The sequence below is a fragment of the Lytechinus variegatus genome, chromosome 1 (genome assembly GCF_018143015.1).
Source record: "Lytechinus variegatus isolate NC3 chromosome 1, Lvar_3.0, whole genome shotgun sequence".
Classification (NCBI taxonomy): domain Eukaryota; kingdom Metazoa; phylum Echinodermata; class Echinoidea; order Temnopleuroida; family Toxopneustidae; genus Lytechinus; species Lytechinus variegatus.
In genome coordinates this window covers 55,115,727-55,139,561 of record NC_054740.1, presented here as the reverse complement: position 1 = coordinate 55,139,561, position 23,835 = coordinate 55,115,727, and the positions used below count along the sequence as shown (strand labels likewise).

Genomic DNA, 23,835 nt, shown 5'->3' with positions numbered 1-23,835 from the left:
TATATTAAACAGTTTCAGAATGCACATCCCCATTTTTTATGAATCAAATTTCTTATGACGCATTTCAGCTTTTCAAGCACATTTCAAATACATTTGATGTGGATAAAGTAAATATTACTTTTTATCACATTAATAATTAATATTGACATTTTTTTTTTCAAATTCCAACAAAAATGAAAACAGCACATGAAAAATAAACTTCATGTCCACTACGCTGATATTCAAATGCAAACAAAAACATGAGGAAAGAAAAGGATAACTGAAACATTTTGAGGACAGAAAATTGAAGTTAAAACACAGTACACTTTAGATCTCTGTGAAGATGAAAAAGAAAAGCTACAAATATTTTAACATACAAGCAAGGCAAGCATTGATTTCAAGTTTAATAAGAAATAATTGTTTTTGAAGCACCTACAAAATACTATAATGAATCTACAGCAATGAAATTGAGTCACACCAATTAATGTTGCATGTAATTTATCAAAATTGTAAAATGCTTGAATATTCCACAACTTAATCATTATTTAGATATTCTGTTTTATCAATATTCTTTTTGGGGGTGCAGTATTCATTCATCTGTACCTCATTTCAGGGGCCGAACACAAAACTTAGCAATCATCGTAAAATATTTCATTACGATTGATTGCGATGACTACAATGATAATTAACCAAACGTACAAGTAATCGCTAACTTTTGTATTACGGGACCCTGATCGCATTTCACAAACCAAATCGTTAAAAAACACACAGAACTTTATTCAAAGAACAAGAGAAACCATTTTGGGAAGACATTTCTTTCATAGGCACTCTAAAATAACACTTCACCATTTTGAATTTTCAGCTTATTTTAAGATATTCTAGACATCATAATCCAGTCAATATAGTGTCTGCACTACATGGAATTTCATCTTCTAATAATTATTGGTTATTCACTACTTATATTGATCACTTAGCTGCTATACATATCATGCAGGCATTTTTTTTTCAGTTCATAAAAAGTTTTAAGGCTCAAAATGATCAAGTAAATACAATAATTTATAAGAGGCATCATATTCATCTCATTATCAATGTCACAATAAATAGTGTTGTTCACTACTTATATTGATCATTTAGCTGTCATACATATCATGCAGACACTTAGGTATACATTAAGTCCATCAAAATTAAAGGTTTGAGACAAAAAAAAAATATATAGTAAATACAAGAAGTGGGTGGGTGTTTCATAAAGCTGTTCGTAAAGCTACGAACGACTTTACTTGGAATATGTTCTTAGGTAGTATCTCAATTATACAGGGAAATCACATAGCACAAGAAAGGATCACCAGTCGTGCGTAAGGTCATTCGTATCTTACAAACAGCTTTATGAAACACCTGCCAGATCAATATATGATGTAAAATGGGAGCACATCACTCTCCTTTTAACAAAAAAAAGAGGATAAATTGAACGTAAACTAATCTGACGATAGACAGCACAACTTTTGCTGTAAATTCAGAACATCGATTTCTTCACAGATATTTACAGTAATGTTTTCTTGTGTCCCAAGGTAATTGTGTCATCCTATGCCACACATGTAACAATAACATTTTTTAAGCGAACCAAGCAATTACAGTGAGTGATATTGAGAGAGAGCCTTTAAAGGTCAAGTCCGACCCCCAAAAATGTTGATTTAAATAAATAGAGAAAATCAAACTAGAATAATGCTGAAAATTTCATCAAAATCGGATGTAAAATAAGAAAGTTATGACATTTTGAAGTTTCGCTTATTTCGCATACCTCAGTGACATGCAAATGAGACAGTCGATGATGTCTCACTCATTTTTTTTTATTGTTTGAATTACCGGTATACAATATTTCATTTTTTACAGATTTGACAATAAGGACCAACTTGACTAAACCATGTACACATGTAGTAGAAAACAATGCTAATTCCACATGTTCAGGGAGGAATTAATCGTTGTTTCACTTGACAATGAGAAAAATATAATATTTCTATAAAATACAAAAGAAATAGTGAGTGGATGACGTCTTCAGTCACTTCATTTGCCTACCCACCAGGATGTGCATATCTTTTTGTGAAATTAAGCGAAATTTTAAAATGTCATAACTTTCTTATTTTATGTCCGATTTCGACGAAATTACCAGTGTTATGCTTGGAGGATTAATCTCTTTTTATTCAAATCAGATATTTGTTGGGGTGGACACGTCCTTTAAGATAATGTTTGATTGCAACCACACCATCTTAAATACAGAGCCCCATAGCACAACAGATTAGCAATTGATTGTCGAGCTGATTCTTACGATTGATCATACATAATAATCAATGCAATCAATTGTAGAAATCAGCCTCACGATTAATCGCTTACCTTTTGTGCTAAAGGGGCCCTTACATAGGCGGCAGAAGCGGGGGACCTGTCCCCCCCCTAAATTTGAGGTGGGGGGAGGGTGGTCCCCCCTAAATTTTTTTGTTGATGACCTTTTTTTTTTTTAGCTTGTCAAATTTTTTACTTGTGTCCATCCCAAAATTTTAGGTGGACCCCCTAATTTTTTTGGCTTCCCTTGCAGATGGGCCCTTATCTATAAAGTTCCGATTTCTGATGTAGTTTACTAACACTAACATCTGTGAAACAATAGAATCGATACTAAGACCCGAGTATGATGAAAGTCACCAACACAGATCAGCATGTGTGGGCACATGTATAATAACTAAGTGAGAAAAGATCCATCTAGCTGACAGAATGCCATGGTGTTTTTGCAAAATTTTTCGGTAATTATTCCCTTTCTTCTGGAATCACTTGAACTATACCATTTCATTCATTCATACAAACACTCTGTCAGTCATTTACTAGAATTATATTCTAATCAATTCCATGATTGCTGTTACAACTATAATTTGCATGTAAGTTTTGGCATCACTACATCCTACATCACCATTTCAGGGTATATTCATAATATTCTTTTAATATCAAATTCAAAATATCTTGAAATTTACAAGGCATGTCCTTTACAAATTATAAAATTAATAATTGTGGAGTTGTAAAATCACATTATCATTATATTCCAGTTCTCTGACGTTGACATTTTGAAATAAACTAAAATGAAAATTGCAAGATGTGCACTGCAAAATAGCTTGAACTTGACATTTCAGACTTTTCTGCAACAAATAATCAAAAGAATCCTCTATCATATGAATGGAATCTATGAGAAATCAACAAAATATGAAAATTCCATTGAAACAAGAACTTCAAGGTATATCTAAAGCATTCCTCAGGCATTTACACAACAAATTTTGATAATAAGTACTGTATGAACACATACACCTTGATATTTGCACTTAGTATTGAACCAATACTAGATAAACATCTCCATATATACATTTTTTTATATCACTCTTCATAGACATATACAATAAATATATACTATTCAACAGTCATACATTGTTGGCTTGCTCATGACAGAAGTTTGGTTTGTATTTGGGGTGTTACAAATCACTGTTATAATCTGGGATAAGAATTGATTTTTAAAAAAGTCTGAAATTCATCTAGAATCAGCCGGCTTTCCTACAGTGTGTTATCCTCGCGCTTTACGATGTATATATGATATGATAAATAAATTTGATTAAATTAAATTGAACTTAATTGAGCCATTCTGTGCACAAAACATGCTTCCTATAGCTGAAAATGAAGTCTAAATTATTCAGGCTTAAGTCTGAAAATTGGCACATTTGTATAATAGCAAAACCTAGATTCTAGAAACAATTTTTTGTTCTTACTTTCATATACCAGTCTTTATCTATGTCTTATTGTACAGTATGTCTTCCAAAGGTAACTGGGCATTCAGGCATTCGCCTGTAATCCAAGTTACACATGGAATTTACAAGTTAACGTAGCGGTTAGAGGTTTGAGCCCCGATGGGTGTTTTATAAAGCTGCTCGTAAGTTAAGAGCGACTTTAAGAACGACTGGTGAACCTTTCTTGTGGTAAATGGTAAATTCATTTGTGATGGTTTAGCGCGTAAGAAAGGATCACCAGTCGTTCTTAAAGTCGCTCTTAACTTACGAACAGCTTTATGAAACGGCCCCCAGGTCACATATTTTTGGATGGCGATGTAAAAGGTTGGTCAAAGAGATGAATAATCATATTTGAGTGATACATGTCTGTAAAAAATATAAATCACACACACAGTGGTAAAAAAAAAATGATTATTACTCTGTGATTCATATTCCAGACATCAGAGATAAAGCATGATAGGTAATGTTTCAAGTTTGTATGGAATATGCCAAAAAGGTAATTGTCTTGCTCTGAAAGTTTCATAACTGCATTAAGTGAATTTGCGGAGACCAGACAGATGTTTTTGTTACTTGATATGAAGAAAGTTTCACCCCCCAAAAATCAATTTTTGTGTAGGAGGAATGAAGCAATGTGATGAGATTTTATGACTCATGTATAATAAACAATCTTTCTTTCATTATCTAGCTTGCATTATTAAGATATAAAATGTAAGATGTTGCCAAGTTTTAACACTGTTCAGAATCAAATACCACCCCTGGATATTTACATGATACTTAACCTTGGACATACATTTCTGCCCTGGGAACAACAGGTTTTGGCCAACAGTAAATGAAACTTGTCTCAAGGAATATGTCCTATATGGTTTCTGTGTAATGCTGGCGTAAAGGCAAGATGATATCAGTGAATAAAGAGGAATATGGTGGGCTTCATCTCCGGAACATCTTCTTCATCCTGAGAGCTTTCTGCATCATAGGTGCCTTGGGCTTGGCTGTACAAGTAAAGGAGAGAACAAAAATATATATTATACAGTGTGTCCCTCCCAAAAAGGAAACCTGTCTTTTGAGCTAGATATAATCATTGAATATGTTTACATCATAAATCTAACATTAATAAGAAGACTGAAATCTCCTCTTTGATTTGAAACCTAACACTTGGTGAATTAGTCAAACGTTGTGAAGGAAAATTGTTTAATACCGAGGCACGTAAGAAACTATTTGCGCAGAAACTCACATGTGAATCTGCATCCACTCTCATTTAGGGATTAGTGAAAGAAACTTAACAAAGAAAATAAAAGACGTATTGGTGAGTCATCCATATATTAGGCAACACTGTCACATCCTTAAAAATCTAGACTCATTTTCCAACTCCTCTAGATCATCTTATGCATGAACTCTTATCATCATGTTTAGTATCAAAATGAAAAGGAAGTGAAGAATTTTATGATTATATAAATAAACAATAAATTGTTTTGCTATGTTGAAAAATATAACTGGGAATCCCAGCTTCTTTTTTTTGTGGGACGTACTGTATATCTGCAGTATCCAACAAAATCGAGTGCACCCCATGTCCAATAAAGTTTATATTAATCTAACTCTTCACATTGCTGGTTTTATATTGCAAACTTCACAAAAACATAGAATAGACTTTGCGTAATGTATAAGAGGCACAAAGTACTTGTAGTTATTCATATGATAATATTTCAAATATTGCTGATACATAAGAAAATGGTAACAACAAAGTCACTACACCCAATGTTATATTTGAATTGAAATAATATGAGAACATGTTATGGTATATTTCAAGTAATAATTTTAACTACATGCTTAGATCATCGTCTCTAAAAATAAAATGACCCTTAGTTAAAAGCAATTATAAGAAAAGAAGTTTACAGTACAGGGGGCCAGAAGCTGGAACGCAATACCCAATGACTTAAAAGTAACTAGTTTTAACATATTTAGATTGGATGCCAGAGTAATGTAAACATGTTTGTTCTGTTTGTTTGTTTTTCTTTGTAATATTGATGATATTTTAATTGTATATTTATTTCGTATTATGTATCTTAATTGTATATACATGTAATGTGATTTTAATATGTATGCACGGACGTTCAGACGAATAACCCCCCCATGAGGTATTTCTGTGCTGAAATGTGGAAATATTGCCAACAAATTGGTTTTCCTGTGAAGATGACATGCCTTACCTCTCCCTCTGTTGCTGGTGCTACCATTGCAACCACTCAAGCTGATGCTTTCATAAGATGGGTTCCCTCTGGTACCTCCGCTACCACCACCACCACCATCACCACTACTACTACCACCACCCCCTCCAGAGTGACTTCGCCCAGGTGAATAATCCCCGCTCTTGATGGTGCTGGTACTGCTGCTCCTGATGGGGCCCTGGTCTCCGGCATGCTTGGAAGGAACGTAGGGCTTGTGAGGGTTGCTTGGTGGGTTGGAGGTGATGCGACCGGTCCCGTGGCGGGCCTGCTGGCGCTTGATGTTCCGTGGGGGCTTGGCTGGACCGTTCACAAACGCCATCTTGGTTAGACGTTCTGCATCGACAGAAGGGAACGCACTCATGATATAGGAAAGCGATTACATACACTTATACACAAACAAGAATGAATGACTGATTTTAGACAGTGAACAAATACTCACTACCGCTAAGGAGGTGGTTGGAACATGGTTCCTGAAGTGACCCCGGAATGCAACTGTTGCATTCATGTCACTGACAGACCAGAGTTTCACCAAACGATCTTCCCCATGATATGGTACACAGTGCTTCACTTAATTTATTCAAACGTAAATTGAAAGCGATGCTTATCAATTCTTATAATTTCCCTTTGTAAACTTTTATATTCATGTACTTTGTTAATATGCTCTGGCCGAGTAATGAGTAATAAATAATAGTCATAGAATGGCGGACTCTTTTTTATTTATTTTATTATTATTTTTTGTATTCCTTACACAATCGTCACATTTTGGCATTACTTTGTTAAAATCAATTTACTTACCTGTCCTCTCCTCATTAAGACCAAATTTTTTTCTGGATCCTGCAGACTTAACAAGCCTTGCTTTTTTATGCAGGTTCTCTCATATTCCACTCATTTAAATTGTCTTTAATTCCAAATCGCTATTTTCTTTAATTTGAATTGTTATGCCTTGTCTGATTTGTATTCTTACAAGTTTTCTGATATTGTTTTCATAATTTTGTTTGTACTTGTGAAATATGTAAAATAAAGTCAAATCAAACCTCCGATCGAAGGCTGTATATATTTGATTTATATTCATTGTTATTAAATAACAGATAGAAAATATGATTTCATGAATCCCTGTCTTTGTGTGAGAACTTTTTAATAAAATTAAATGAAGGTGAATGATCCCTGCCTCTCCAAACATTGTTATCAAATATAAACTCCATGTCCATGCATTTGATTTAAGCCCCGCCCATCAAGCCGTAGAGATTTTCTGTACGATTTACGGCTTTGGATACTATTATTGGCTTGTGATGTCATATTTCAGGATTCATGGTATGTTTGCCCAAATTCGTGACATTCGTTGGAACTATCTTTTGGCACATGACAGGGTCTGGACCAATCACCTATTCACATTCTCGACAGATATAATAATTCTTTTTCACTGGAAACATACTTTCTATCATTCCAATGAATGTGAATGTGATGTGGCTAAGAATCTGTTATCCTAAAAAGGAAGGGGGCTGAGAATAAAATCCCCCAGCATTACTAGATGTTTTAGCCACTTATTTTACAAAGTCAATTAAGAGCACACTGATATACTCACAGTTCATTTTGGTGGATTTATTGTATAGAAGTAATGAGTTATTTACCTTGATCTTTGCTCTTAGCCATAGAAGCACTGATATTAGCAGTAAGATTCTTTAGCTTCTCTTCTCTTTCGTCCATCTTCCTCTGTACAAACAATAAAACAAACAACATTAGGTGGGGCATTAGTGATAAGGGCCATCGCAGTCATTATTGATAACCAAGGAGGGTTTCACCAAGGTTTAAGTGTGACTTAGAGACGCACTTAAATTTCAGTTGCGTGCTGTATATAATGCATCACTGCATTAGACAGTTCATGTGCACAGGACACCCACTACTGCCTATCAATCAAACAGATTAAATGTGAAATAACATGTGCATGTTGGACTTTTAAGCATGACTCTGAGTTTTAAGTCATACTTTAGTCTTAGGGGGTGTTGCAAGAAAATATTTGCAATCAATCACAAATATTCTGTTGCAATTTTACAGTTGATCACTTTTAACTATAGCATATCAGATTACACTACTTGTTTCATGGAGCAGATTAGCAATCAATCCCAAATTTGCAATTAATTGCACTGCATATACTTGATTTTCTATTGATCGCAAGTTACTTGCAACACCCCATTAGTGAAACCCCCCGTCCTGAGACACAGTACACCGATTAGAAAATAGAATACAAATAGAAAGCCTAAGATGGTATACATCAAATAAATTTTGCTATTCATATAAAAACTTTCACGTTCCGGATTAGGACTAGATGTATCATTACTTACAGGCGACTGTAAACTTGCAGTCTAGTTAAGAATCCAACCATACACAACCATATCATATTTATCTTACCAAGTAGAGCTCCCTCCAGGTTTCCATTTCCTGAGGCTTGTATTTCCTGAAGTCCTTCTCTGCATGTGATTTCCAAAGATCATCGGTATCTTCTATCAGATACTACAGTTGTGAATTGAGACAAATAAATGACACAAAAAACTATTTATTTTACATATTTCACATTATCTTCTCCTGACCTTGAAAAATGTGATGTGAATTATATTTTCCCATGATATATGTAATGATCAGAAGGAGGCAAGATGCAATTTGAAAGATCATGAGGAAAATCTGAAAATTTGTGTACAAAACAAATGGAGGATTGTCCACAAAATCAGCCATTTTGAAGCACGTTTGCCAATTTGAGGATCCCCATAGAAAGTACAAGACTTTTTAAACGTCCACAACTTGCTTATTTCATAACCAATTTTGATGAAACTGTTTTTAAATTATTCCTCTCATTCATATGGACTCCAAATCTATGTAAGCTTGCTTGTTGCAACAACCTACAGATGGATTTTTCAGATGACATGACAGCACAATTTACGTACCATACATGTTTTCCAATGACAAATGAAACATACATTCTGTAAAAAAGAAATAGCGAGTGGGCGACATCATCTGTTCCTCATTTGCATACTAACCAGGAAGTGCACAAAACTGTTTTGTAAAGCTGTTTTTTTTTCTTAAAAGTATCATTTTCTTATTTTATATCCGATTTTGATAACATTTTCAGCTTGTTTGATTATTCTCTTTTGATTCAGATCAACTCTGTCCCCTACTTTAGCATGTCTGCTTTAGCGCTCAAGTATTCAAGGAAATCCTTCCTATCAGGTATCCACTAACTACACCTGGGCAGAGAGTGGCAAATGTAGATAAACGCCTTGTCAATGGATGTGAGTGCTGCAGTGGGATTTGAATCCCAGGCCTTGTGGTTCAAAGTCTGGAGACTTACCACTGAGCCACAACACCTTCAATGAACATTGATTGACAAACTACTTACTTGATTATAGTCCTCTAACTGGAGAAGCTGCTGGGGAGTGCACTTTTCTAGGACAGGTTTGATGATGAAGTATGGCACACCTATCACATACAGAGCTAGAACACAGGGAAACAATAATTAGTAGAAATTTAAGGGGTACTCCAGGGACCCGTCTTACAAAGACTTGTGATTGATCCCATCAATCGCAACTATGGACGGCCAGCAACGTCAACATCTAAACTGAATGTTTGCTCAAAATATTTTCCAGCTATGATATATATTAATGCATTCATTGTTTTCTTGAAAATTCACTGTGCTTCTCTGTTCACCAAGGACATTGTGCAAATTTCTTGTAGAAAAAACTATGACACTGATGGATAATGAATACCTTGGTATATACTCACAGTCAATATTATCCATCAGAATTCTCATGCACGCATCGAAGAGAGTAGGGACACCTGTGAAAAAAGAGAGAAATGGATACATGTATTTTAAGTTTTCTAGGTAACAAGTTTATCCTTTCTTCTGTTATTTGATAGTCAAAAGTGAATAACACCCACGGTTAGCAATTTCCTGGGAAATTGCTGTAGGCCCCCTACTTGGAATAACTTGGAAAAAAGTACTGGAAAAACTTGTAAATGCTTGCAAGCACTGAAGATGTACGGGGAGGTACAGGGAAACGATAGAATATGCTTGAGAAACACCTGGACAATACCTGCAACTTTCCAGAAGGATATTTTGTAGAATTTCCCTGCATTTCTAAGCATTTCCCATTTTTCTTTAAAAATTAACAAGGCATTATTTACCACCAGTATTTCCACTCCAGCCAACCCTGATAATATCAATGCTCTTCTTCGGTCAGAATAAAACATATAGAGCAAAACAGTTTAAGTATTATGTATAATATCATGTACAGTTCCTGGATAATAAAATCTTTAACCCTAAAAAGACTGGGGGGGCTGATTCAGCCCCCCCTCGACATTTTTTGCGATAAATCCGCCACGCGAAATTTTTTGACCGCGTCGCTCGCTGACTTTTTACTTTCAAGTCTCGCGCAACTTTTGAGACCAAAATTGTGACCCCCGGGTACGCGGTTCCAAAATTACGCAACATTTCGTAAGTGCATGCAGACCCAAAATTACTAAAAAACGTGAATTTGTGTACAAATCCAATGCAAATAGTGTTCTTAGCCAATATTCACAAATGCATCATTATTTTTCCTTTTACTGCTTAAAATCAATTAATTTTATCTTTTTTATGGTCAAAATAAAGTCCCCAACAATTTCCATTGAAAAAACAATAAAAAACAAAAAGTCGAAAAACAAAGAAATACATAAGAAATTTAGAAAACAATAGAATACATAAGAAAATAAATGTGATTTTGAATTTTTTTTAAAATCAATTTGATCAGATGACTATCTTAAGTATGTGAAACAAAAATTAGCATTTCAGGGGCATTATTTTATTAATTAGAGCAAACTTATGATTTTACGCATAAATTAGCATAATTAATGAGACATGAGATTTTTTGCAGAATTTGTGTTTTAGTTTTGTAGATAATGCCATGGGTAACGCGTGTGCCAATTTTCGTCGCGATCGCGCGATCGACGGCCGAGATCATAAGGGGGGGCTGAATCAGCCCCCCCAGTCTTCTTAGGTGTCGAAATAGCCCAGTCTATTTAGGGTTAAAGAGAAATTCCAGTAGTTGCAGTTAACACTGATTTCATGAGAAAGTCTGTAAAACAAGGCTTAATTGCCAGTATATCATCGAGGATCTAGATCTGGTACAGTTACATTAACTGGACTTTGTGAAATCTTGAAATCTACGCTGAAAAATGATCGCACCGAAAATCCCCAACACAGATAAGCGCATGTGGGACAGTGTATCATTATTGCTTAGGGCGTCGGGCCCGACGCCCTACCCGAATCTCGTGCTTATTTGCTGATTTCTCAGCAATTACACAATTTCTTCCATAATCCTTTGGCACATGCGTTTTATTTATACAAACAGACACTTTAGTGGTCATTTCATTGGATTCTGTACGAACTCATTTTGATATCGTTACCAAAACTAGCATTTACCTTTAAAGGTAAAAGAGTTTAGCTTCTCTGTCAGTCTCATCAGCTGGTGATGAAGTTACAGTTACTTTGATCTTTTGCTTTTTTTATATTCTTTCTACTCACTTGATACTGTTTGTCTTGCTCGTCCTGAATAGAGTTTGGTCCTTTGGTGCTTTGACCCAATGTAAGATCCTTCCTCACTCAAACCTCCAACTGTACAAGAAAATTAAACTATTCTATATTAAGTTGCAGCAAACAATTATTTAATGATCTGGGACCCATTTCAAAAGAGTTGCAATCAATCACAACTCTAAAAATCATGGGTAACTTGATTTTCAACCAATCATTATCGCGCATTTGGGACTTGCGTTCGATTTTTGACTTGCGTTTAAACGCAACTCTTTCTGCAACGGACCATAGGCACATACACAAAACTCTGTGAAATCGTGAAATCTAAGCTGAAAAACAATTACACAGCAGATCGCTAACATGGATAATGTCATGTGGGCCAGTGTTAAATCACTGCTTGTGTTAAGTTTCGGGAAAATAAAACGTGTAATGCCAAGTATACAGTCACAAGCCAAAACCAAATGCGTGCTACATGATCACGCACCCTTGGATTGAATGGGACATTGCGGCTGTGCGGTGATAAGGCTGGTATCCTGAATCTGCGATGAGATGGTAAACACAAGTCAACCATTTGAGGAACGATATTCATAGATCCCATTCTCATCTACTTCCTTGAAACTCGTTTTGTGGAATCCAATTTAGTGGAAACCAGTTTAGCATGTATTGGAAACCCTCAAAGCAGTCTTGGAGATGATAAAAAGTGGTCTTCCAAACCAGTATGTTAGGTGTGCTGCTCAGCGCACACTGTGTGTAGAATGTCTTTGCTGCGGTTTCGAAATTCGCGCGAAACATTCAACTCCACTGAGAGTGTTTACATAGCAACAAAACCACCTTACATGATGCGAGATGGTTCTCAAAGCCAATTCAGGAGATGGTGATGAGAACGCTGGCAACCAAACTTCCAAAGTGGTTTCTTTAACCGGTTTAAAGGGGAAACGAAACCAAATAAAAACTTGTTTGTAGAGGAAACAGAAAAATCAGACAAGTTTATAGGTACATGTTTGAACTATATAGAACAAACAAAGAGAAAATTATGGATTTTTTAAAAGTTGTACAAATTGGTAATCACTATACCCATGGAGACTTCAAATAGTGATGTAAGGCAAGGACAACACTTCCATGTACTCCAATACATAAAATGGCTAAAATGTAATTTTTATCAAAAATCTTACTTCAGATTATACTTTTTCTTTCATGAGGACATAAAACAATATACTAACTGGGTTATACTTAGATTACTGCCCCAGGGAAATGTGCACTTAGGAGAAAACCACAAATCCCTGATAATTATAAGTAAATGTACATTGCCTATGGGAAAGTTGTCTTGCCCCTTGTCATACATGTAATTTACTTACCCAGTTGCCAATTTTGAAATCTACGTAGTCTTAGTGATCTCAATTTTAAAGAAGCTGTAACTTTAATATTGCTTGTCCAATTTCTTTCAAACTTTCACCATTCTGTTATAATTTTTTTTCTCCTTTCCAACACATCATTTTATAACCAAGACTAGAATCCTTTAAAAGGGAAACCAGGGGTGGTATTCTGTAACTCTGTCATAAATTTTGTCATTTCTCTCCGAGATGTGACACCGCTATGATTGTCACAAATCGGTATTCTGAACATTGTCTTTTCCCTGTCATATCTCTCAAAGTTCCCACCCATCTTTTCGGAAGCAAACCAATCAAAATCATCGTTAGTTCCCAGTTGGAGCCCTTCTAGCCAATAGGAAAGCCCCGTGGCAAGTAGGGCGTATCCCCAAAACAGTTGCTGGCATCGCGCAACTACGCGTATATTGATGCGCTTAATTACAAAGAGAGACAGGGAGCTGTGAAGAATTTTAGAGGAGAAGTAGAAAAGTAAGGAAAACAGAGAAAAAAAGGTGGAATAAATATGTAGGGCCTAACTAATTGTAGCATGAAAAAATAATTTTGAAAATTGTCATGGAAGATGAGTGAAACTAATACCACAATCTAATCTAAATAATATAATTATTTGCTTGACATTCAGTCGGCAGGGTGTCGGGATATTTGGTACTAAAAGATATGACAAAATTTATGACTGCTACCCCCCTGTCATAACTTTTGTCATATCTTTTGCTTGTATAAAAGGATTACGCGCATTTAAAGCCGCGTATTTTTGCTGCGCGCTAAAGAGAAGAGACAAAATTTATGACAATTTTTGTGACATCCACCAGAATACCGATTTTGTCATATCTCTGAGATAAGATAAAATATGGAGAAAAGACAATGTTCAGAATACCGCCCCAGGGTCATATTGATAGTGGGTATAGCAGGCCCTGGGCATAGAAATGTGTTTCTAACTGGGAATGGTAGCTAAATGGCAATCAAGGTGAAATATGAATATCTACCTTTCTTCTTGGGTGAGACCTCTGGTAACCTAAGAGGCTTGTAATCAGCAGAGATCTCTGGTAAGTTGAAAGTGATTTCCTGGTGTATATCCTCAAGCTAATGGTGTATTCAAGAGACAAAACAAAAACACGACAATCATGATAACATGAACCATGGACGATTGTTGTTACAGCATTTATATTTTGCCCCCACTGATACATGCCCGCCTCCCCCCTCACGTCTCCATCTCTTGTTCCCTTTCCTTATCTTCTTTTCTCTGCCCTTTCCCTTGTATTGTATTGTATTTTTTTTTGTCTATAGGCATATCCCACTACAAGCCTCGGCTTTTAGGGTAAACGCCTTCTAATTTAAACCCAACATGTACATATCTATATTTTTCATAACAAATTGATTTTTGTATGAATTAATGTTTACGAAAAATGTAATAAAATGGAAGAAAATGAATGTTTAATTGAATTGAATTGAATAAATCATTTTATATATTGAATGCATATTCATCAGCTGGTTTTAACTGTAGAGATATACCTATATGGAGGAAGTACATATTCTACTGCCAACTGAAAATTAAAGAAATATGGAACCATATTCACATTCCTCTCTATCGTGAAAAAATAACAACAAAGCGGTATTAATTTATGTGCGCTTATGTTTGAATATCAGTGAAGAGTTTGCGTGTATCTTTATTTCAAACACGTTTTTGATTTATTTTGTGTTTAAAAAATGAATGTACTTTCCAGTTGTGTATAAGTGTGAGTCAGAAAAAAATTACACCTCATAAATCCCCAATGCAAAGAAGAATTATGTCATGAACACCTAATTATTACATATGACCCAAGTATGTTATCCCAAATAATTTGACAACATATTCATAGAGTATATATTTATGCTTGAATCATCAAGAGGTGCTTTTTTCTGTGCTAAAATTTTTTATTTGCATCAAAGTAAGGCATCACTGCAATTAATGAATCCAGATGTCAATGAAGTCATAATCCTACACGAGTCATGCAGCAAAATACATTATAAGACAGGTTCAAGGATGTAGCCAATGGTGAGTGCGTATTCAGGTCACTTGTTTATGCTTTAATTAAAAGCAACCTTCAAGCCGTGCATTTTTTGTGCAGCACTGTGCATTTTTTGTGCAGCATTTTACTTTTTATACAAACTGAATACAATTTTTCGTCTGCGCGTTTTATCCTTGGGAATGAAAGAGCATATACACATTTTGGGGCCAAGTCAAAATTAGCAATGCGAAGAGCGTGGCGCGGCAGCGAGGGAGCTTATTGAAATACAAGCAGCCGTGTGAGTGATAAAGGTAGACGATCATGCACAGACCTTAACTGAGCATAATAATACAATACACCCATAAATTCACCTACGGAGCCTAGCGCTAGCCTGGCCTTGTAATTATTGTTTACATGAGACCTGGGACAAGGAAAATGGCTGCCTCCATGGAAAGAGCTGTCCCGCAATTCCAAGTTCTTTCGCAGCAAGAAATTGAGGAACTGATCAATGGAAGAACTTCAGAAAGCCCCAAAAGAACAATCAAGTTTGGCGTTGTACGACTGAAGAACGTTGCTGACTACACTAACACAAACTTGGATGGAATTTCAGTGGAATGTTTGGATGGTTTCTTGTCTAGATTCTATCCTTCGATACGCAAAAGAGATGGCTCGCAATTTTCCAGAAGATCTATCCAAGCTATCCGATACGCTGTGCAACGGCACTTTTTGGAAGAGCCTGAATTTGATATTTGTGACAATGCCAAATTCCCAAGGAGCAACAAGGTTTTCAAAGCAGTACTGGTCAAGCTAAAGAAGGAGGGAAAAGGTAATGTAAAACACAAGCCAATAATTTCTGCTACTGATATGGAGAGAATCCAAACATCAGATCAGTTGGATTGTTCTACTCCTCTCGCAAAACAAGGTCTTTATCGACTTAATGACCTACTTTTGCAACAGAGGTTGTGAGAACCTTCGGTCGATGAAGCCATCTGATTTCACAGTTGAATTTGATGAAAATGGACGACGATTTGTGTCAAAGCGTGATGACCTCACTAAGAATAATAGGGAGGATGAGAGGAGAGTTCCAATTCTGGTGCTATGTATGAGATTCCTGAATCGGAGAGCTGCCCAGTAAGATCCTTTGTGTTATACATCTCTAAACTTGATTCAAGATGTCCATTTCTTTGGCAAAGACCAAAAGAAAAAGCCCCAGAAGAGGAAGAACCATGGTACAGTAATTCGGCAGTAGGAGTTAACATTCTATCTAACAAGATGAAAGAAATCTCGAGGAAAGCACACTGTAGCAAGCTGTACACAAATCATTGTATCCGTGCGAAATGCATTACTTCTCTTGATACCGCTGGGTTCCAGTCCCGGGATATAATGTCTGTAAGCGGACATCGAAGCGAGAGTTCACTGAAACATTACAGTAGAACAAGTGAATCCCGCAAACGTGAGATGTCGAAGCAGTTGTCAGAGAATCTTTACCATCGTGACAATGCATCGCAAGCTTCAAGTTCAAGTTCATCCTCCAAACCTTCGCAGTCTGATCCCGAACGTGCTAGATCTGGACTGCAGTCAAAGAAAAAATGTACTGATAGACCTAGATCTAGTACACCTACATGTAGCGAAGATTCAAAATGCAGCCAAGAGATATGTGAAATTCGATATCAGCGAGTGTCCATTCAAACTCAATCCAAGAGACAGAGTTCACCTCAAATCATCAGTGAAACTACTGGTAGTGGTACATCTACCGGTGGTAATAAGTTCAATTTCACGAACTGCGAGGTGCACATTTATACCAAATAAACTCTTCTCGATGACGATGTACATAACTGTAAATGCGTTCTCTTCAAAGTTCCGGTTTATAGTGTTCTACTGTTACTATAAATGTGTTACTTAGTGTTAACTGTTATCGTGGCAACATTTAGCATTTTCAACGAGTTTACACGGATTACATGAAGATCTACATGTACCTGTTTACACACTGCAGACGTTATTTTTGAACTAGAACTCTAGTCTTATACACCACTGTCCGAGGGTGAGGAGGCAGCCATTTTATTTCTTCATAAATTATTGTATATTTTTGAACTGCAGAACGTGTAGTCTAGACTATATTTCAGCTGTTTAGCTGTGATTAAACTCTATTGTCTGTGGAGGCAGCCATTGATTTCTTCATACTCATCGTGTCTGACCATATTGGATTAAACACCAAGGTAAGTGTTATAAGCTTTATACATAGACCTGTCTTATACAACAGTTAATGCACAGTTTCACGTTCGTGACGTTGCGGCGATGCAGCGCACAGTTTGAGGGTGCTTGGTGCAAAACGCACCAAGAACCCTCATACTGTGCGCCGCATCGCCCCAACGCACTCACAACTGTGCATTAACTGTATATTACAAAATGTGTTTTCATTAAATAATATTAGAATTGATAAATAAACACTAAGTATCAACTATCATAATTTTATTAAAAAAGGGAATGCAATGATATTCACTGCATCTCATTTAGAATAATGACATCATTGGCATCTGGATATTATTGATTATAGCCATGCCTTTTTTTGGTGCAAAATGTAATTCACATGACAGTAAAGAATACCTCCTGATTATATAACCATAAACATATACCACTTGAATATGGTATCTAATTGTTTTGAAGGAGATTCGTTCGTGCCATTCTTTCATGCCATACATAATAAATAAGTGTTCATGGAATATTTTTTCCTTAAAATTGGTGATTTGTGAGGTGGAAAATTTTCTGACTCACACTGTACAATGTTTAATGTGGAAACAAAAGTGAAATGAAGCAAATGAAAAAGGGATAGAAGACCTTTAGTACCTTTTGCATTGATGACATTGGATCGTTCACCTGCGTCCATCTCTTCCTTCTTTCATCATTGGAGGATACTTTCTTGCTTCCGCTTCCAGAAGTGCTTGCAGATTTACTCTCCTTATGAGAAACATGCTTTGATGATGAAGATTCCCTATCATGTGACGACGAGGATTGTTTGGATGATGGTTTCTTCGATGAGGAAGACATTGACGATTTCTTACTGGAATCTGTTGCACCAGTGTTCAACGGCTTTCCAGGTTTCTTTACTTTGTTTGAGGTAGACACTGGACCCATAAGGATGTCTCCAAAGGACAAGCCAGTGTTGTCGAAGGTTTTATCGCCTTCGCTAATCCTGCGCTCTCCAGAGGAGAGCTTCCTCTTTACTTTCGGAGCAGGGTTTTTCTTGGAAATCGACTTAGATTCAGAGTCATCATTTGATTTCATACTTGTTTTACTGGACTCTGACTTACTCGACACTTTGTTAGAAGATGGCAATGTCTTGGGATTTTTGGAGGCTATTCTACCATGCTCACTTTGTGCAGGTTTTTTGGCAGTTCTTGATGATTCAGAAAACCCTGTTGGGGTTTTAAGAGAGGCACTTCCTGGTTTCTTCTGAGAAGATGTTTTGGTTGATGGAGAAGCTGACATTGATGGCTTAGAAACGGATGTGGTCTTTACTTGGGACGAGACTTTGTTTGTTCTGCAACTAGTACTCTTGTGGTTCGCAAAAGACTCATCTACATCATCCACCATGTCTAGAAAACTTGATTCTGACTCTTTCACAGAAGAGCTTATGACCCTTGAATCTGATGCTTTAGCTTTTGTTCTCCCTTGATCACTATTTGGATAAATCTTCTTTTGAGTGTTTGCTTTCAAATTCTTCTCACTGATATTTGTATTTCCTAATGATGATGATGATGGTGTTATGGTCTTCCCAGGTTTGGTTAGCTTGGAAGGGGAGCCAGTTTGATCTCCTTCCCGTTGTTTCTGCTTTTGGACTGGACTCCTCGTCAGAGAACTCGCAGATGAACCTCCAATCTTGCGAGGGCTTGGAAACAACGCTTGAGAGAAACTATCATCCTCCGGTGGTTTCTTTTTCACGACCTTAGAACTGTCTCTAGTATCCGACGGATGCCTCTCCTCTGTCCTCCTTTTCTTGATATGAGATGATGAAGTTGTACTTGAGGATGTCTTTGGCAAGTCTTGGCATCGACTTGGAGAGGGTTCACGAGACCTTTTTGATGGTACCTTTTCTTTCCCAGTTCTAGAATCTCTGTCTTTCAATAGATGTTGATTTGACGAGGGCTTCGATGTGGAGTCCCTGATAGGTTGAGGAGTTGTAGGTGAGGAAGGGAAGCTACCACAGGGTGAGCTTGGTTCAGGACTATAATCATTTCTTGCTATCTCATCCTCTGATTCACTGGAACTACTACTACTACTGTCATCCGATTCCTCGCTTTCATCTCCCGATTCCTCATCTGATGTCCCAGACTGTGGAGAGGGCGACGGCTCACATTCCGGAGAAGCTTGGGTTTTCTCTTCCGCTTCCATTGCTTCTCTTACCTGGACACAAAATAAATGAAATAACAATGAAAAACAATCATCTCAGTGATATTAGAACAAGGTGTCTTGTAAATTTTCCTAACATACAGAGCCATATACACAACTTAAAAACATCTGGGGCCCGTTGCAGAAAGAGTTGCAATCAATCGCAACTCTAAAAATCATGCGCAACTTGATTTTCAACCAATCAACAGCGCGCATTTGGGACTTGCAATTGATTTATGGGCTTGCGTTTAAACGCAACTCTTTCTGCAACGGGCCCCTGGGGGTTTCGCACAGAGTGTTTGACTCTGAAAGACATGGCTAGGTGCCCAAGCATACATGATATATCTACAATATAATCTCATTGATATAGGCCTGCCAACATTTGAAAATGAAAATAAGAGGAGTCCTAATCATGCATGCACAAGCTGCATGCAAGCCTCAATACTAATGACAAGACTATAGAGTCATATACCAGATAAGATTGCTTTTTTTCCTTATCATGCAATGCCACCCCCCCCCCCCTCCTTACACTACCAGTTACAATACTTTGACTACCTGTTATACCTGTTTCACCAGAGAACAATAGATTTGGTCCACTGAATCTACTGTTCTCTGGCAAAACAGGTATTAACAGGTAGTCATTGTAAAATATCAAAAGCAATTGAAAACACTTTGGCCCCCCAAAAAAGAGATAGATGGATAGATTCCTTCATCGAAATACAAGTAATAAAGAGAGAGCATAGTCCAACATGAACATTATCCCTCTGACATTGTAAATACCAATGGGTGATTTCAAGTACGGTGTTGAAATCTGGTGTTGGTGTTGGGACAACATCAACACCAGCTACAACACCGTTCTTGAAATCACGCTGGTGTTGGGATTGACCTTGGAAAATATGACATATTTCCGGCAGTTTGTGTTGAGCTCCGGTGTTGAATGTCGTCTGCTGAACCGAGCATTACAGCTGGTGTTGACGATCTATGTGCAATTTCCCTATTCACCAACACCAACCCCCAGGGATTGGGAAAGTCGTGATTTCAAGCTCGGTGTTGGTGTTGATGAACTGTAGTTCACGAACAGGAGGCGAACACGATGAAACACCCCCGTAAAATTATCTATTTCAGTTAAGATGAGCGCAAATCATTAGAGTTTTACACATTTTAATGAAATATAATATTTATGCTTTCTGATTATTGCAGTGATTTTAACCTGTGCATTCTGTACGATAAGATTTTACTGCAATTTCTTCCCGATTTCACTGCAATTTCTTCCTGATTTCACTTCCTTCGTCGATAATTTCTCGCGTAAAGTTGAGATAATCAGCAGCGTAGCGCAGGGGCGTGATGTCATAGGATATCGATAACGCGATCGGTATCGCTCTTCTGAACCCAGCTCGGTGTTGGGGCTCGGTTCAGCAGCCTTTTCATGCTCTCAACACCAACACCAACACCGAACACCGTACTTGATATCACCCAATGTACTTGTACACCTCTATCAAAGTACAATGTAGACGGGCATCCTGTTGTACATGGCAATACTTCATCTATCATAGACAAAGCACTAAAAAGGAAATAAAGGATGTATTTACCATAATTCTACATTTCTTAGTGAGTTCCATAGATGATTCTGATATTATCCATTGACTATAAAACAGATATTCAGAATGAACTCACCAATTCCTTCCAACTTTGCACTAATTGTTTCACAGCTTCGGTAATCTTTCCTCCTCGTTTCCGCAACTTGTTCACAGCTTTGCCAACTCCCGTTTCCTAGAAAATACACAACAGTTAGCTAGCAAAACTATATGCTGCATGTTTAAAATTTGAAATATGATTCTATATGGGAAACAGATCGAAACTTGTAAACTTCACCTGAATCTCAAATTACTGTGAACGAATACCATTTAAATGAATTACATTCAAGACTTTTTTCTAAATTAAACAGAAAAATTATCTGAGTCTTACTAATGATTGTTAGACTGTGAAAACCGATTTACACTGAAAGTACTCCTACATTAACAGTCGATAATGTCAGCCACTATGACTGATTAACCTAGACGTAAAATATTTCATAGGTAATTGGTTAAATGCCAGCAAAACGCTGTCTTGCCGAGCTCCTAAAGGAGTTACAATAAACAGAAACAAAAGAATAATATTCTGTTGTTTTCCTGTCTATCCAAAGCTTCGGCAGGAGCATGAATGAAATACAATGCTTACATACACAAAATTAAAATGATAGATGTGCAAGTACCAAAATGTTCTGAATGGAAAATTTTTCTCACAACTGGATACAGGAGGCGTTTACTTTGAAAAGCAAACTTGTGAAGTTTGAAGTGAAAACTATTGGCTTAAAGATGGGCCCAAAAAGTACATGTTTTTATATAATATTTACCACTGTCAAACTTCAACTGTGCGGTTTTTTTTCTTATCTTGTATATTTCAAATTTTCACATAATTTCTCAATTTTTACCCAAGTTCTGACAAAATGTTTTCTTTGAATTTTCTATCTCAAATTTGGGGTAATACATGAGGGAATTAAAATGCAGTCTCACCTGTAAAACTCTTACTGTGATTGGTAGTCTATCCAGCCTATTAAGAATCCGCAAGATCTGTTCATAGATAGAAATCAGAACTGAAAAAGTTGGTTTCACTTGATGTGGTCACATTTCATAAGTTGGTTATGCAAAAAGGGTGACGGATGAACAAATGTCCATGAAGTGCTGTGGATAAATTGTAGCTACATGCCCGTTTCGGGTACACGCACGGTCAAGTCAGTGCACTGCCCGCCAAGGTAATCCTTTTGCAGCAAATGTAAACAAAGGAAATTGGACTCCAAAACTGGAGACTGTATCTGAAATTGGATACCCAAATTCTTTACAAAAGTCTCTGATATTGGAGATAATATCCCACATTGGAGACAGTCTCCAATATTGGCAGTGCAGTAGAGGCGAACGGCCAATGTGGGAGACTCTCTCCAATTAGGGAGACAATCTCCCATATTGGAAACTTGCTTTGCAAAAGAACAAAAGAAACAACACCAACAAAAGTATGATTTTTTCCACCCAAACTTTTGTCCCACCGAGGTCAGAAGCCCATTTGTTTTGTGTGTGGATGACAACAAAACTCCTTATAAAAACAAAAGTAGACGGTGAATTTTTAAAGTAGATGGTGAAAAGGGGTAATATTTCATGAGGAATCTGCTTATCACATTTTTATTTGCCGCCAAGGTAGGTTTAAGCAAATGTAAACAAAGAAAATTGGTCTCCAAAACTGGAGACTGTCTCTGAAACTGGATACCAAAATTCTTTATGAAAGTCTCTGATATTGGAGATAATCTCTCTCATGGGATGGGAGACAGTCTGAGTCTCCAATATAATTGGCCGTGCGCCTCTGCGGAACAACCAAAATACAGAGACTGAAGCTTTTGGTCTACTAGTTCATGAGCTTCTCAAATGATAAATAGTACACCCTATCTAATTAACGTTAGACTTAGGGCTTAGGCCTAACTTAGAAATTAAGTTAGAACCGAGGTTCTAGTGACTTGTTAATACAATTACAAACCCTTTCGGACTCCAGCACTGGATCGGCGTCGAGTTTGTTGAGATTGTGGTGAACAGCTGCCACAGTTTTGTCGTGATCTGCCATCTTTATTGTTCGCCAAAATAGGGATTCGAGCTTCCAAATGAAACTTCAAGATCAAAAGACCCGGAATAGCTGTTTATCTACTAGTTTATAATGCTGGAATTAGTTATCAAGATACGTTACATCCTTCCTTTCATGGGCAAATTCCCCCAATCTGGTTATCCTAAATGTTTACCTTTGACCCGGACAATCCGATCGATCCGGTACGGGTACTGCGTACCATAGGCGCGTACCGGATAGTCTGGCGGATAGTGCGCAGGCGCAGGGAGAGGAGGGAAGGGATGTGCACGAGAGGAATGGGGGGAGGGGGGGGGGGGGGGGGAGCGAGGCCGAGGGGGCGATTCCACACTAGAACTTCAAAAATATCATAAATTTCAACATGCTTTCAATAAGTCATAAGTAGTGTAATATTTTACTATGATACCTAAATTTTATGAAAATTATGATCGATCGAGTTAACCAAAAGTGAAGACAGATAGTTTTAATCGGGGGGAACAATGGAATTTAAAATTTTCAATTATTAGTTTTTCAGCTCATAAAAATGCTATTAACACTTGTACATTTCCAATCATGAAAAAAATCATAACATATTGCTCCCGATTGTATATATTGAGGTTACTTAATTATATTGTCATGAATTGCAACAAAAGATTTTCATAAAAAAGGCAGAATTTAGGGGCAATGCTCCTTCTGATTGATAAAAAGTTCATTTTTTTTTATTCAGGCTGCCCAGTACAACACACAAGTGTCCCGTACGACACACAACCGTACGACACATTAACGTGTCTTGTACGACACACAACGACACATTATTTTGTTTATATTGACAGAAATATTCAGCTAATAGCGGTTTCTAACCTAATAAATGTCTTA

The 23,835-nt window shown here is 36.9% G+C and overlaps 1 protein-coding gene across 1 annotated transcript; it reads right to left on the bottom strand.

Moving 5' to 3' along the window:
• Positions 1-4,013: 4,013 nt before the first annotated feature.
• On the bottom strand, positions 4,014-23,127 carry LOC121417275 (transcription elongation factor B polypeptide 3-like). The gene is made up of 12 exons (XM_041610920.1): positions 22,882-23,127; positions 21,873-21,929; positions 20,995-21,090; positions 17,779-19,335; positions 13,933-14,029; positions 11,559-11,648; positions 9,779-9,832; positions 9,396-9,490; positions 8,414-8,515; positions 7,636-7,717; positions 5,990-6,340; positions 4,014-4,777 (listed from the first exon to the last, which is right to left on the bottom strand). Exons 1-12 carry the CDS (start codon positions 22,963-22,965, stop codon positions 4,716-4,718), a joined length of 2,727 nt encoding a protein of 908 aa, XP_041466854.1. The 5' UTR covers positions 22,966-23,127; the 3' UTR covers positions 4,014-4,715.
• Between the last annotated feature and the right edge of the window lie 708 nt (positions 23,128-23,835).

Excerpts from the sequence above, each read along its gene's own strand:
- LOC121417275 (XM_041610920.1), bottom strand. The coding sequence starts at position 22,965 with ATGGCAGATCACGACAAAACTGTGGCAGCTGTTCACCACAATCTCAAC. Across the intron at positions 11,649-13,932 it reads GGTCTCACCCAAGAAGAAAG|TTGGAGGTTTGAGTGAGGAA; the intron begins GTAGATATTCAT and ends TTTCTTGTACAG. Across the intron at positions 7,718-8,413 it reads CCTGGAGGGAGCTCTACTTG|AGGAAGATGGACGAAAGAGA; the intron begins GTAAGATAAATA and ends TTGTTTGTACAG.